Source organism: Rhamphochromis longiceps, linkage group LG16, assembly GCF_057381845.1.
Source record: "Rhamphochromis longiceps isolate RC_006_pf linkage group LG16, R_longiceps_female_GT1.1, whole genome shotgun sequence".
NCBI lineage: Eukaryota > Metazoa > Chordata > Actinopteri > Cichliformes > Cichlidae > Rhamphochromis > Rhamphochromis longiceps.
This window is the reverse complement of record NC_140572.1, coordinates 39,726,804-39,742,703: the sequence shown is the minus strand read 5'-3', so window position 1 is coordinate 39,742,703 and position 15,900 is coordinate 39,726,804. Positions and strand designations below refer to the sequence as shown.

General features: G+C 43.9%; 1 protein-coding gene across 4 annotated transcripts in view; it reads left to right on the top strand.

Annotated features, from left to right (window-relative positions):
- The window catches only part of mylka (myosin, light chain kinase a), a 53,458-nt gene extending 39,719 nt beyond the window's left edge, over positions 1-13,739 (top strand). For 3 of the 4 annotated variants that reach the window (XM_085383439.1, XM_085383441.1, XM_085383442.1), the window contains 16 exons: positions 1,003-1,050; positions 3,820-3,947; positions 4,053-4,209; positions 4,320-4,510; positions 4,590-4,704; positions 5,847-5,879; positions 6,000-6,090; positions 6,166-6,369; positions 7,788-8,005; positions 8,121-8,244; positions 8,335-8,487; positions 8,654-8,777; positions 9,181-9,271; positions 9,697-9,825; positions 9,950-10,062; positions 10,751-13,739. In XM_085383439.1, coding sequence (XP_085239565.1) covers positions 1,003-1,050; positions 3,820-3,947; positions 4,053-4,209; positions 4,320-4,510; positions 4,590-4,704; positions 5,847-5,879; positions 6,000-6,090; positions 6,166-6,369; positions 7,788-8,005; positions 8,121-8,244; positions 8,335-8,487; positions 8,654-8,777; positions 9,181-9,271; positions 9,697-9,825; positions 9,950-10,062; positions 10,751-10,879 — 2,048 coding nt within the window. In that variant the 3' untranslated portion in view covers positions 10,880-13,739. The remainder of the gene's footprint in view (positions 1-1,002; positions 1,051-3,819; positions 3,948-4,052; positions 4,210-4,319; positions 4,511-4,589; positions 4,705-5,846; positions 5,880-5,999; positions 6,091-6,165; positions 6,370-7,787; positions 8,006-8,120; positions 8,245-8,334; positions 8,488-8,653; positions 8,778-9,180; positions 9,272-9,696; positions 9,826-9,949; positions 10,063-10,750) is intronic. The other variant, XM_085383440.1, reaches the window with a different exon arrangement.
- Positions 13,740-15,900: the final 2,161 nt, after the last annotated feature.

Below are 15,900 nucleotides of genomic sequence, written 5' to 3'. Positions count from 1 at the left end.
CAGTGTCATCATTTCATCTTTGTTGTGAGTGTGATGCTTACAGTGTCACCAGGTCTGTGTGCAGTGTCTGATGGGAAACGTAGTGTTAATGAAGCTTTACTGTTCTGCAGGTAGGAAGAATAATGTGACACAGTGTGTGCAGGGAGGTGTTTCTGTCTGCTCAGTTGTTTTCAGAGGTCTCATGGTAGAAACTTGATGAGGCCTCTCTGGAGTTTTTAAAGGTTCCAGAGGAAGTCTGCAGGATTACTGAGGAGATTGTCCACTTGTTTCAGAGCTCCTGAATCGGTTTATGGAGGGTTTAAAGTTGGAGCTGGCCAAGGTCTTAAAGACGCTCCAGAGGACCGTGGAGAGGGTCCGGTGGAGATTTTAAAGTTCATTAAAGCTCCTTAGTGAGGTTTTAGAGGTCTTGAAAGAACGGTTACTAATTTCCCAGAAGTACCAGGAATGTGTTTAATGGTCTCCGTGGAGTTAGCTATCCCCTTGTTTTACCGACACATTTTAGTTTCTGTGGAGGTGGTAAAAATATTCTAAATGCACTGACATGTCAGTAGTCCTGTCTGAGTGGTCTTTGGGGGCTGTTAAAGGTCTCAGGGGTGGTTTTGTGAAAGGTTGTTTGAACACTTGCCAGGAACTGTTTTAAGGATGTTTAGACCTTGAAATTCTCTGTCCACGTGTCATGCGGTCTTAATAGGTTAAGGCAGGTTTTAGAGGTCGCTGTGGAAGTTGCAGAGGTGTTGGGAAGCTCCAGAGTAACATAATGAGGTTATTGAATTTGTTGCACCCTCATGGGTCTTTGCATCATCTGGTCCAGGGCTCAGTTTGTGCAGTACAACAATATTCGTTGCTTGGATGGTTGCAGAGATTTTGAGAAGGCTCTGAGGTGCTTAGAAGACATCATGAATAAGTCATTGTGTTTCCAGTAGATCTGATTCTGCTGTGAAATGACAGCCACACGTTTCCTCATCACAGCTCGTCTGAATGTCTGCTGTGTTCTTGTTTCAGGTGAAGCCAGAATAAAGAAGCCAACTCCAAAGACTCCGCCCAAACAAGGTGAGACTCACCTGTAGTGAATCATGTTTACCAGGCAGGGAGGTCCTGCTGAGACAGGTGCATTATGGGAAAGGCGGGCATGTTTCTGGACAACATGGCTGTATCCCAATTCAGGGTCTGCAGCCTTAACGGTCCACAAGGGCCGCGTACTCAAAGACCGCTAAGGCCAAAGTGCGAGGCTTGTGAAATGGACGGTCTAGCCTCCGTCGCGCTGCCCAGGTTACCTAGCAACCATGATACTAACAGCTGGAAACGTGTCATACAGCTGTGTTTGACAGAGATGAAGGAGAAAATCTTTTGTTCATTTGTTTTTATGTGAGCTATCTGAGTCATCTCACTTTGGTAATGTAAATATAATATGGCCAATATTACAGTTATTATATTAATCATTATTAGTTATTACAGCAGTGAACATGAACTCTGTGCCAAACACTGAGCTTCAGTAAAGATTCAAGTTGCTGTTATTTATAAATTTATATTTATAAATTATAAATCTTCACTCAAAGACACTCAAGTATCTGTGACAGTGTGTATACAGATGTGTTATATATAAGAGACAAATATTGTTCTTTTAATATGTTGTCATTACTAAATTTGGCTCAATGCTTACATACATGTGTAAAAAGCAAATGTAGGAGCTGTGATAACTGTGTCTGATAGAATGAAGAGTCGACTGATATATGAAATATTCCTTTATTGGGTGAGAAAATCAGACCATGTCATAACTGCTGTAAGTCACACAGAATAGATATCAGAGCCTTAAACAGGCTGACGTCTGCTAAATGGGTCAAACTGGACAGAAAGTCTACAAACACATAACATCCTTATAGAATATGATGTAACACTATAGATCAACTTAGCTCAGAATATATAAAGCATATAAACAGTTACAGCAATATGATGCAACAAACACAGCAGCTACTGATCCAAAATACTCAAAGCTTCATAGAACTGAAACCAACATTTATTTTTAGGTCCATTCTGCTGCTGATACAGACTTTAGGTTTCTGAACATTAAACTTGTTGCTGCCTTTCATAGTGTGTAACCTGAAGGCCCTGAGTACTCTGAGTACTTTCTCTCACACTGGAAACACTGGGATGATCACATTATTTGAACATTACCTAATAAGACTGATTCAGCACAGACAGTTATGTTAAACTTTCCTAGCAGTCCTTCACAAACAGGGAACAGTCTGTCTATTCTCTCCATCTGTCAGCTGCTGCTGGCTCTTCCTCCTCCTCTTCCTCACACACTGCTGAGTTTGTCCTGGTGGATCATCAGGGCTGCAAAGCCTCACAGATGATGTGCAGCAGTGGCTCCCTCAGTCTGTCCTCACTCTGGACACTTGCAGTCGTCACACATGGAAATCAAATGTGTGATAAGCTGCAGGATTCAAACACAAGTGTAACTTATAAACACATGTTCATACTTTTATTCCACAATCAGAGAGAAAGAAACAGAGAGAGAGTGCAGGACAGACAGGTGACAGTCTCAGGTGTACACACTGCTACACAACAGCACAGAGAAGCAGGATTTAGTGTTTGTGTTATTACGAGTGTAAACAAGAAGAGTTCCAGATGGTGCAGTGGACACATGTGTGACTGCTGTGATTAAAGCATCTTTCTTTCAGCTTAACGAGTGAACCGTCAGCTCGTTCAAACACACGTTAAAGTCCGTTTGGCTCGACACCACCGAACAGAGGCAGCAATATAACACAGCTCACATTAACAGTGCAGTGGATCCTGCTTGTGCCGTGATGTTCAGGACTGCAAACCGAGCAGCATCACTGACTTTCAGCTTGTTGTGTTTGTGGATATATGACTGACTTTAATTATCCACAAAATCATCACATTCTCTGTAAGATTAAGGTCGACTATTGAACGGCGTATACTTTAAAGTAAAGGCTTTAAAACAAAGTTAGTACAAACGTCACTAATGTCACATAACTTTGCCGACATGTGGCCAACAGCAATGTTTTAATGTTCTTCGTTATTAAACATTCGCACATAAATAAGTGACGTCATATTCAGTACTTACTTAAAGTTCACTCTACACCCACCGCCGCGCTATGAAGTCTGGGATATGTTGGGCCATGAAAGCTTCACAGGCCCGTCCTTAAAATTCAGGGAAATGAAGGACGCATTTGAGGGCCGCATTTCGAGCAGCCTTTGAATTGGGACAGCCTTCGTCCGTCGCTGTGACGTAATCGGCCTTAAAATGCGGCCTTGAAGGCTGCAGACCCTGAATTGGGACACAGCCCATGTGTTAGTGTCTGTCTCTGTTATTCCTGCAGGGAAGAGCGGGTTGATTGGCCCTTTAGTGTCACTTTAGAGCTGGACAGTCAGACAATCAATCAATAATAAAAAAGAGATGTACAAAAACTGCAAAGTCATGAAGGCAAAACTTCTTTCTTTGCATTTGAAGTATAACAAAGTCAGTCTAATGCCTGACTGACAGCAGGGGGCGCTGCAGTTCTGGCCTTAAACTCTGCCTAAGTGCCTTGGAGCAATGTGATGATGGTAAAACTGCTGTTGCTGAAATTTTCATTCAGAAGTTGCTTTGATTGCTGATTTCATTCAGCTCCTGTCAGATTAAATAGAAAGAACATGGAGTCTGGTGACGACTTTGTTCTTCCTCTTTCCACGACTGAGTATTGATCACAGTCAGTTCCCACACTATTATTAAAGGAATTATTATTTAATTATTATTAAAGGTCTCTAATGCAGGACTCCTGTTATTGATTATAGATTATTGATATGTGTGTGTAGCTCTGCCTCCTCAGATCCTGCAGTTCCCTGAGGACATGAAGATTCTGGCGGGGGAGAAAGTGGAGATCCTTTGCAAGTTTTCTGGAGCTCCGCCCATCACCTGCACCTGGCTGAAGTTCAGGAAACCGGTGAGATACACACACACACACACACAGACACAGACTAAGGCTGAGGCTATGGTACGTCTAAGTGTTTGTCTAAGCGTCCTCCTGCCTCTCCGGTCTCGGGCTCAGATCCAGGAGGGGTCAGATGACATCTCCATCGAGAGTAACGACAGCAGCAGCAGGCTGACCATCGGCAGCGGGCAGCAGGAACACTGTGGCTGCTACACCATCGAGCTGAAGAACAGCTACGGCCTCAGACAGGCCGCCCTCAACCTCACCATCGTCGGTGAGACAGCAGCGTCTGCACTTCCTGTTTAATGATTCCTGAAAGAATCAGCTGCAAAATTTAATATTTTCAGCTTGTGTTCATCGTCATCTATCCCCGCCCCTCCTCAGATAAACCCGACCCCCCAGCAAAGGTTCCTGCGGCCTCAGACATCCGTCGGTCCTGCCTGACGCTGTCGTGGTACGGGCCGACCTACGATGGAGGTAGCGCCGTGCAGTCCTATAAACTGGAGATCTGGGACTCCGTGCAGCAGCAGTGGAAACACCTGGTGTCCTGCAATAGCACCTCCTACAACGTACAGGTGAGTGTTCTCTCGCAGCACGGCTCAGAAACTGTTCAAGGACTGTTTTAAGGGTCGTAAAGTGTCTGTTTGTCTCTAGAACCTCCTCCCAGATCGGCAGTACAAGTTTCGTGTCCGGGCAGAGAACATCTACGGAGTCGGAGAGCCGAGCGCCGAATCTGAACCTGTGACTGTCGGACTGGTGGACACTGATGGTGAGTTGTTCCTTGAGTTGTTGGTGATGCATGTAGAACTTTCTTGAAGTCCTCATGGTTACAGGGATCATTCATCACACATCAACACAACAACTACTTTCTATCTGCCAAACTACGTCTGCCAAACGAATGAGTCAAGGACGTGTCCATGATGAGAGGCTTGTGGTGGGATGTAAGCATAAACATCTTCCTTAGCCAAGCTCACTGCATGTTTTAAGGAAGCGGTTCAGGATTTCTGAAAGCTTCCTGCTCAGTTCTTTAAATAAATGTTTGATGCTTTGAGCACCAGAAATCATTACATTGAAGAGAAGACAGCTCGTAGCTACAGAACTGTGCAGCTCACACCAAAACATCTGGATGCATAAAGCTGTCTTTAAGCTGGAGTGATGGACCCCGAGACGAGTTTTCTCTTCATTTGGTTCCAAATGGATGTTATGAAGGGAGGCCAGTGGGTACTGGGAACCACTGCTGCTTTGTAGAGATTGGGAAGCTGCTACAAATTCATGTCCAGTGAAACAGACCTGCTGTGCTCAGTTAATCTGAGTTTATGTTAATGCACAAGTTTAGGAATCTGATAAATGGGAGGATGAGTCAAATCTCACTGTTAACAACAGAAACATGATGCAGGATGCTTTGTAAGTGACAGGAGCGCCTCACTGGTGTAACAAACACCCAGTTTGACAGGTGGTACATGTTATGTTTATATACTTGCATAAATAATCCTGATCTACTGTTTCCTGGGCAAATGTTCCGGTCATTGGTCGGGTCACTCATCATAGATTTGGAGTTTCTGTTGGTCTAGGTGGTCATGATCATCTCACCCCAGTTCCTGACTTAAGTGGTTGCTGGTTTTAGGCCACTAAAGTCTCGGTAGTGCCCTTGAGCTAAGCTTCATAATCATGAGCTGCTGAGGTAGAAGATGAACGAGAGGGTCGTGATTTAAAAAAACTTAACATTTGGTCTGATTTCATCACGTCTGCTGCTCCATGATGATTCCTAACGAAAGACCTGGTCCACCACTACCTCCAGCTGTTCACCTGTAACTAAACCAGAACCAACTAAACCAATCAAACTAAACTGCATCTCAGTGATCAGGAATGAACTAACCAGACTGACTGAACTAACTCTGCTTCGTCCAACAGAAAACCAAGAGGAGCCAGAGGAGGAGGATGAAGGTATGACACTGACTAACTGTATACCCACACGGATGTTCGTTAACCTTCACACAGCATTCACACATCTTCAGTCCTCCCGTGTCTGTGACCTCTGACCTCTGTGTGTTGCCTGTGTGTCAGACTCAGAGAAAGAGCCGGAGTACAGAGATGTTACCATCAGAACAGACATAAAGGTGAAGGACCTGTACGACGTGGAGGAGAGGCTGGGAACGTAAGTCTGCGCTCACATTTCCCATCATGCACCTTAAGCTCTGTAGACATTCTCACAGTGTTGTTTGCATGGAAGGGGGAAGTTCGGTCAGGTCTTCAAGCTGGTGGAGAAGTCTACAAAGAAGGTTTGGGCCGGAAAGTTCATCAAAGCCTACTCTGCAAAGGAGAAGGACAACGTCCGGCAGGAGATCGGCATCATGAACAGCCTCCATCACCCCAAACTGGTCCAGTGTGTCGACGCCTTCGAGGGCAAGTCCGACATCGTCATGGTGCTGGAGATGTAAGTGATCCATCACATCTCCTTACATGACTGCAGCTGGCCGTGAGGAGTCACAGATGAGCTCAGCCTCTGATGGATGGAAGCAGTAAATGTCTGTTCGGTTCATAGATTTAAAACATGACCGGTCTGTAAACGGACTTGAGATGTTTTGGCTTCACAAAGTATCAGAAAATAAGTTTGTGAGCAGACATGAGAGGGATTTGAGGGCAGCTATTTCCTCTGTTGATTTTAGATCTGATGAAGCAGCGGCACCAAACTTTTTGTTTTCTCGTAAAACTGTTCAGCTGCTGAAATTTCCAGCTGAACTCTTCCATAAGTGTCTAATTTGTAGTGGGCTTCATAATTTGTCGTAATCACGGGAAACGTTCAGTGTTTATTACAGAATGTTTCCTCAGATAAACAATCTAAATGAAGTAAACAGCGACTATCTGCTGCCATGATCCGAACTGATGGAGCGCAGGAAACGAGACATTTACCGTCAGGTTTTGTTTTTTATCCGCCCTCTGAGATCTGATAACGTTTCCTCAGCAGCTTCATTACTGCGACAGCCTCATTACAGAAATATGGTTTTGTCTTCTAACCCTCAAGAAAAGAAAAACATCTTTCATACATGTCCACACGGTGGCGCTGTTAAAGGCTGTAGACCAGGGGTAGGCAACTCCAGGCCTTGAGGGCCGGTGTCCTGCAGGTTTTAGACATCACCCTGTGTCAACACACCTGAATCAAATCATTAGTTCATTCCCAGGCCTCTGGAGAACTTCACGACATGTTGAGGAGGTCATTTAGCCGTTTGAATCCGCTGTGTTGGATCAAGGACCACCTGCAGGACACCGGCCCTCCAGGCCTGGAGCTGCCCACCCCTGCTGTAGACAGAAAGATCGAGCTTTTGGACCATGTTTAATATCTCTGGATTTAGTTCTTTATTTTTAATGTAAATATATTCAGTTTACTGTGATTAAATAAAGTAAAACTTCTGAGAAATAAATGATGTCAAAGCTGTTACAGTTATTAAGTCAAATTTAGATGTTGAGGTGCTTTAGGTTTATTTTAACATCAGTCTGGTTTAGTTCCTCCCAGAAGCAAAGAGAAGACATCAGAGGCTTTCTGTCCACAGTTACAGAGCAGCGCATTAAAACTCTAATATCTTTGCCTGTGGGGTCAGTGTTTCTGCAGCTGTATACCTGTGTGGATGTCTTGATGCATGCTCAGTCGTCCAGGTAAGGACTCACCTGTCACTTGGGTGAGTGACAAAACATTTCTCCCACTATAAACGCTTCATCCAGACGAATGAAAGCAACTTTTTTGGATTGTATTGCAACGTACTGACAAATAAAACAAGGTTTGAAATGATAAATAACTTAACACCATGTGTTCTGTTGTAATTTAAGCAAAGACCTCCTCCCTTGCTTTGTCTACAGGATCTCAGGCGGGGAGCTGTTTGAGCGGATCATCGATGAAGACTTTGAGCTGACTGAGAGAGAGGTGATCAAATACATGCTGCAGATCATTGATGGGGTCAACTTCATCCACAAACAGGGCATCGTGCACCTCGACCTCAAACCAGAGAACATCATGTGCATCAACAAGACTGGCAGCAAAATCAAACTCATTGACTTCGGCCTCGCCAGACGGCTAGGTAACCTTAAACTTAATCGCTGATTTTCATTGAGTTCTGTTAGGCGGGTGTGGAATGACAGTCCGGCAGATAAACAGTTTGTCTGTGATCACACGGCCGATGCTTCCTCCCACAGAAAACGCAGGAACTCTGAAGGTTTTGTTCGGGACTCCAGAGTTTGTGGCTCCAGAGGTCATCAACTACGAACCCATCAGCTATCCCACCGACATGTGGAGCATAGGAGTCATCTGTTATATACTGTTAGTGCAGAGCTGCCTGCTACAATCTGTGCACGCTTTGTTTTGGCTTGATTTAGTTTGGCTGACGTTGTCGTGGGTTTGTCCTCTCAGGCTGAGCGGTCTGTCTCCCTTTATGGGCGACAATGACAACGAGACTCTGTCCAATGTGACCTCAGCCACCTGGGACTTTGAGGACGAAGCCTTCGATGAAATTTCTGACAATGCCAAAGACTTCATTACCAAACTGCTGAAAAAAGACATGAAGTAAGACCTAGTGTATCATCAGTGTGTTACATGAAACCATATTAGTAGGTACACTGTGCTGGAAAAACTGAGAACCAGGAGCTGAAAGTGTTATGTAGGAGAAAGTGTGCCAGTATAAATAATCCTGAAGTCTAGCTCATGTAAAGTGTTTCCGATCCATCTCCAGGGCTCGGCTGTCCTGCGCGCAGTGTTTCGAACACCCCTGGCTGAAACAGGACACGAACACCATGAAGGCCAAGAAGCTCTCCAAGGAGAGGATGAAGAAGTACATCCTGAGGAGGAAGTGGCAGGTAAACACGAGGACAGACAGAGACCCAAGAGTCTCACAGGACAAAGATATATTTATTCACAAATCAGTATAAGTGACCATGCGGAGAATGCACGCACGTTTCCACTGGACGTGCTTGTTCACAGACACAGACAGACATCGTGCATCATAGAGTGAGATTTGGCGTTGTGTGGTCAAAGTGTCGTAGCGTGGAAGTGCAGAGGTCTCCGTTCATGTACAACTCATTTTTGTTTGGGGTGATGTTCATGAAAGTCCTTCATTTTCCCATTTGTTGCCCTTTTCCAGCCAAAATATTTCCAAATAGATGTTTTTATGTTTTTGTCACTGGTAGTTAGACCGATAGCCTCAGTCGCTGCATCTGTCTTTGTATTTGTGTTGCGAATCTTTCTTCTTCTTCTTCGTAGAAAACGGGTCACGCTGTTCGAGCCATCGGCAGATTGTCATCCATGGCCATGATGGCTGGAGTCAGCGCCAAGAAAGGCTCCCCCACTGAAGGTAGAAAGACCAGAACAGAAAGCAGCATCAGTTCTGTGCCAGTCGAGGACAGACTGCCAACAGTTACACAGGCCTGCCCATGTCTACTGTTCAGACCTTCAGTCTGAGGTTCCTGCTCCTCTCTACAGGCTCTTTACGTGTCTGTGTCACAGTCTGTCCACAGACACAGTATTTATGCCCTTGATGAAGGATTGTGTGTTTAAATGTGATTGTGGGTACCACAAATTGGCATGGGGTAGGGACCAACAGTCACTTTTGGGGTCCAAATGCTGGTCCCCACAAACCTTGAGGTTGTTTTAAAGTTACAGTTAGGTTATGTTTAGGTTAAAGGTCAGGCTTTCATTTTTATGGTAAGGGGCTGGGAAAGCATTATGTCAACTGAATGTCCTCACTAAGATGTGAAACTAGCATGTGTGTGTTTTTAGAGGATAACCAGTTCCTGGAGTGTTTAGAGTACGAGCAGAAAACCGAGTGTAAGCCGACGTTCAGCACTGTCATCAAAGACGTGGAGGTGGTGGAGGGCAGCGCTGCTCGCTTTGACTGCAAGATAGAAGGTACAACGATGTTTGTAGCCCAAACCTGATGGAGGGTCTGATTAAGCATTCGTCTTAATGATTCTTCCTTCTAGTAACGACTGTGCAAACGTGGTTTTTAATAAAGAAACGGTTGCTGTTGCAGGTTATCCTGATCCAGAGGTGGTGTGGTACAAAGACGACCAGCCCATCAAAGAGACCCGACACTTCCAGATCGACTACGATGAGGAAGGAAACTGCAGCCTAGTCATTTCAGAGGTCAGAGGTCATGTAAACCTTAGGCAGCTTTGTACTGAAATGCATTAGATTGGTGATATACAGATATACTGACTTCAGTCTAAGTATGGACTGGGCCTGGTGTTAGTTAGTTATCGAGTATTCTGCGGATTATACCGTCCACCGTGTAACTGTAGGACTGGATCTGCTGGATGAGGCAGAGGTCACGTGTTTTTCTGCACGTGTGCATACCTTCATTTTAAGCTTGCATGGGAATGAGTGAGTTTGTGGCGGCTGCAACGAAGGACAGCGAGCAGATGAGGACTGTGGAGTTTGTCCTGTGCTTTGATGAAAATAACACATCATCATGGTGAAGACATTAATATCAGTAATAATTCAGTGTCTAACCTTACTGCCCCAGGTTTTAGTTTTACTGGCCCAACCTTTTATATTTTATAATTATCAGCAGTCTTGTTGAAATTTGATGTTATTTCACTTAAATCTGATGTAATTTAAAGCAATTAAAACCTTTAAGTGTCTCTTAGAATACAACATAAGACAGAAACATGCTGACATCATCTGCATCGTCATATTGATGATACTGAAAATCTCACTTTTCTTCTGTTTTGTCTTTAAGTGAAATCATTTAACATGAAACACGAAGCAGAATTAATGTGATAGGTTATAATTAAGGTAGCATGTGATTCATATCTGTCGTATAAATCTGCAGGTCTCAGGAGACGATGATGCCAAGTACACAGTGAAGGCCGTTAACAGTCTGGGGGAGGCGACCTGCACAGCCGAGCTGCTGGTGGAGGTGATGGCTGGAGAGGAGGAGGAGGAAGAAGAGGAGGAGTAATGGAGCGACTGTCTGGACTCCCACAGGGAGAGGAGGAGGCAACAATGAGCAACAATCTCTCCCACTCAACCTGTTGGACCTGAGCAGGAAACTTACCCACAGAGAAGGTTCTGATTGGAGGACAGGTGGGGAATATTTGCCACACCTGTCCTCACATGCAGAAGGTTTCGCGTTTGGTTTTTAGTGAGCAGGGCAGCACTTAGGTTTGAAGCACTGAGCATGTGCAGAGCTGCAGCCAGGTTAGATTTTTAATGAGGCTTTGTTGTGTTTCTGTTTTTTTAGTAATGAGTCGTGATCTTAACGTTTCAGCCTCCTGGGATCATTGGAGTAAATGGATGAAGTGATTTAATGTCCTGAGCGTTAAAAATATCTAACGCTAAATAATCAGCGTGGTTCTTACGCTGCACGTGTTTCTGATGTCACATTATATATTTTTATCGGGCTCAGGATGTTAAATCTGTGTGGGTGTGGCTTATTGATCCGTGTGGGGAACCATATACGAACTTTGTGGTAAACACTCACTGAATGTTGATACTTTTCAAACTGCACACTTCAGCCTCGCACCACATTGTGCTAAACCACACCTCCTTCAGACAGGCAGAACACAGGCTCCGCCCTCTCAGCATACATGGACTCATGCCTGTGATTTCCTGTCTGCTCTGAGAAATGATTTCATGTTTGATGATTGCCACACACACACACACACACACAGTGGTGGTTTCTTGCTGTTCGTCAGGCAGAAACATGATGCTCGCTGCCACACAGCAGCTGTGTCACTGCAACACTCTGCCAGTGACGTTTGCTACAATTATTCACAGTTTCCTAAATAATTTGTGAGAATACGGCCAGAAAGCCTGGACTGTGTTTCAGCTCTGTTTGACACAAACGTCGACCAAGAGTGCGTTCTAATCCCCGTCCTTATAAACACGCGTATATTTTAAAGACTCGTGGCAGCTCTAGTTCCTGCAGCTGAAGTCAACCATGAGGTCGTGCATGTGAGACCCACTCCCTGTGGGAGTCCAAGGGAGGGAGAAGATGAGGCAGTTGGTGGAGAGCAGGAAGGCGGAGATGAGCCGAATACTCACAGAGCTGCACCACAGTGGAGGGCGAACTGTGAATAAAAGCTGCTGGTGCATGACAGCTGAAGGCAAGAAGTCATTTATCGTGTTGGTGCTGAAGCTGAAGCCAAAATGATACTGATCAATCATCCGTGTTAAAGAGGACCTCCTCGGTTTTTTGTGACCATCAGGCATGTAAAAACACTTCAGCGTGCTCTGGTTCACAAACCAATGTCCTTTTTTCTGCCGCCACACTGAGGTGATCTCATCACTCATTTCAATACACAGCTGCCCCTCTGCAGGCTTCCAGACGTTAGCCAATCAGAAGTGCTTTTAGGAAGGGAGGCCTTAAAGAAACAGCAGGTGACAGAGCTGCGCCGCAGCCCAGTGTAAGCTAAAGAAGGATTATTATGAACTGTGAGTCTTGCAGATCATACAGAGCTGGGAACGAGTAGAAAAGGTCCACTTTTTCATACTTAATTGGAGCTCAGTAAACACTTTGCCCCACAGGATTTCTGGGTAATGAAGTCCTTCAGTTGTGTCATTAGATGCCTCGACACTGACGTGAGCAGCTCTGTGAGTAAGAGGCTGAGGATGCCGATGCGTTCAGCTGGGAAACGCTGAATCTGTCAGCTCGGCTCTTTTCTTCTGTTTGAGCACTTTGACAGCCGGCTTCAACAAAAGACATCAGGGGGCTCAAATCGACTCGGCCTTACGCTGCGAGCCTCAGAGCCTCGTCACTCTGAACAGCAGCTGGAGTGATTTTTTTATCTGCTGACGTCTGTCATACCGAGGGACAAAACCTGTTGCGAGCTTCGGCGAGCTGAGAGGATTTTACCTCGGTGTCGACCAATGAAAGCAACATTTAGTCCTACAGATGAGAGAAGATCGAACCATAAGTTCAACAGTAATCTGATTTTTTACAATTTAAGATTTGAGCCTTTTTTCATGAGCTGCAGATATAATCGTACTTATCTCACTATGTCACAATAAAACATTTTATCCTGTAAATGTTCATATTTTTGCCTGAATGCAGGATTTTGGACCAGATGCATCTCCACGCATTGTAAGCTCAGCCAAAATGAGATTATATAAATATTTCTACAAATTTGTTGTTTCCATCTGCAACAGTTAAAGATCTCTACACTCATAAAGTATTCTGATTAGTAACATAATGAAAGAGTCTACATCAGAGACGCCTTAAAGATGGAAATATCTTTCCGACCTGCCGAGGCTTGATTGTGCAGCACAGTCCTGACAGCAGCCAGCAGATAAACGCGCGTGAGCACGCGGTGCCGTCTCCGGCTGATCTTCGTGCCTCTGCGTCAAAGTCGTGACTTTTGTTGCACATTCCAGCTGTTTGCTTGTTGGTGAATCCACTTCTTTAAGCTTTACGGCCTCGTTAAGTTTCAGTCTGAAACCAAAGACGTGTTTTGAAAAGTCACCGGTGTGTTTGTGTGTGATTTTGTCTCGATGATGTTTTGACCTGTTCGTGTGTTTGGTGGTTTGTTTCCAGAATGTTTTATTTTTAGATTATTTAATGCACAGATTTGTTATTATTATCTTTCGAGCATCTGTCTTCTTAAAGGTGTCGCCTGCACTTAATGTTGTTCACGGTTATTAAACCCTCCTCACCTCAGACCAGCAGTGACTTCACTCTTAGGCTGATTGTTTTTGTATTAGATGTATGTAGATTATATTTCTCTAATTTTTATAAATATATATCAGTTTGATGAACTGCAGATGACATGTATGAGAACACTACGACTGTAGTTACTCACAGATACCAAATAAATCTTTATCACAAAACCAGGTTGTTGTGATTTGTTCAGGGTTAAGACTTTTGTTGTTGCATTAAAAACTGTTTCTTTCCATGGATACAGGCGAGAGTCTGTAAGACATTTTAAATATCTGCACATATAGACAGAAATAAAACAGTTTAAAGCATGAACACTTTCCAAACCTTTTAACAGAACACGTCACATAGAAGATTGATTCAGAGTCTCTGAATAAATCTTTTTTATCTCCAAACCTTTAGAGTCCCACACGTGGGATATTTCGTCCTCTGCATTTAACCCACTCACTCAGTGAAGCAGTGGGTGGTGTGTAGAGGCGGTACCTTAGTCAAGGGTACCTCAGGGTAGCTGTTCGGTGGAACCACCGACCTTCCTATTCTAGCGACCACTCTGCCTACTGAGCTATCGCTACCCCTCATGAATGAGCTCGAATTTTTGGGGAAAATCTTGAGATCAGTGTTACACCAAAGCCTGATGACTGCAAGACCTGTGTGACAAAGATCTCAGCACATCATGTGATGAGGAACAAAGTCAGTGACATCGATCAGTCTGGAAAAAGTTAGAGACATTTCTGAGGCTGTGGGACTCCAGAGAACCACAGCGAGAGCCGATATCCACACAGAGAAAACTTGGAACAGTGCTGAATGTTCACTGCAGTGACCGGCCTAACAAAATGAGTCCATCAGCCAAACTGTAACCAAGTTTAAGAATATAATCCCCCCACTGTTATCATCTTCAATGCCCTGTACCAACACAGAGCAGAGCAGCTATCTGAACGCTACTCCAACAGAGGTCGATCATCTTGTTAATAATTTCACCTCCTCACTACGTACGACTCTGGATACTGTAGCTCCTGTGAAAACTAAGGTCTCTAATCAGAAGTACCTGACTCCGTGGTATAATTCTCAAACACGTACCCTAAAGCAGATGACTCGTAATCTGGAGAGGAAATGACGTGTCACAAATTTAGAGGATCATCATTTAGCCTGGAGAAATAGTTTGCTGCTTTATAAGAAAGCCCTCCACAAAGCCAGAACATCTTACTATTCATCACTGATTGAAGAAAATAAGAACAACCCCAGGTTTCTCTTCAGCTCTGTAGCCAGGCTGACAAACAGTCAGAGCTCTGTTGAGCCAAACATCCCTTTAACGTTAACTAGTAATGACTTCATGAACTTCTTCACAAATAAAATTTTTATCATTAGAGAAAAAATTACCAGTAATCATCCCACAGATGTAATATTATCTACAGCTACTCTTAGTACCATTGATGTTAAGTTAGACTCTTTTTCTCCAATTGATCTTTCTGAGTTAGCTTCAATAATTACTTCCTCCAAACCATCAACGTGTCTTTTAGACCCCATTCCTACAAAACTGCTCAAAGAAGTCCTGCCATTAATTAATGCTTCGATCTTAAATATGATCAACCTATCTCTAATAATCGGCTATGTACCACAGGCCTTCAAGCTGGCTGTAGTTAAACCTTTACTCAAAAAGCATCTCTAGACCCAGCAGTCTTAGCTAATTATAGGCCAATCTCCAACCTTCCTTTATATCAAACATCCTTGAAAGAGTAGTTGTCAAACAGCTAACAGATCATCTGCAGAGGAATGGTTTATTTGCTTCCAACTTCTGATAAAACTAAAATTGTTTTACTCAGCCCTAAAAATCTTACTTACTTGTTGTTCCTAGAGTATTTAAGATGAGGCTTCACACTTTCCAGAATGACCATAAAGTGCCACCATCTCACCATGGTCCTGTCTGATGGAGCTCAGAGTGCTTCTGGGAGTCTTTAGGGCTGCACTTAAGGTGAAGAAACATTTCAAAGATTATGAAATTGAAATCTCATGTGCAAAACTTCAGATATCACCAAAGAGTTTTAATAATAATTTAAATACTTGCACTTTTCCTTTTCTAATAATAACAGAACAGTAAACGGTCTGACTGGCGAGTGCAGAAAGGACTCTGAGGGACAGGGGAGCTGTGGACAAGTGGACAACATGTCAGACGTCTCTATGAAGACAGATAGAGATCTGTATCTACAGAGATGTTCCTCAGATACAAGATCAGACACAAAATCGATTTTTATCATTTATTACTGTCAAACATGATCACGAAACAATAAAGTATTAGATGAAAAAATGCTGTTTGTTTTTGTATTGAATGG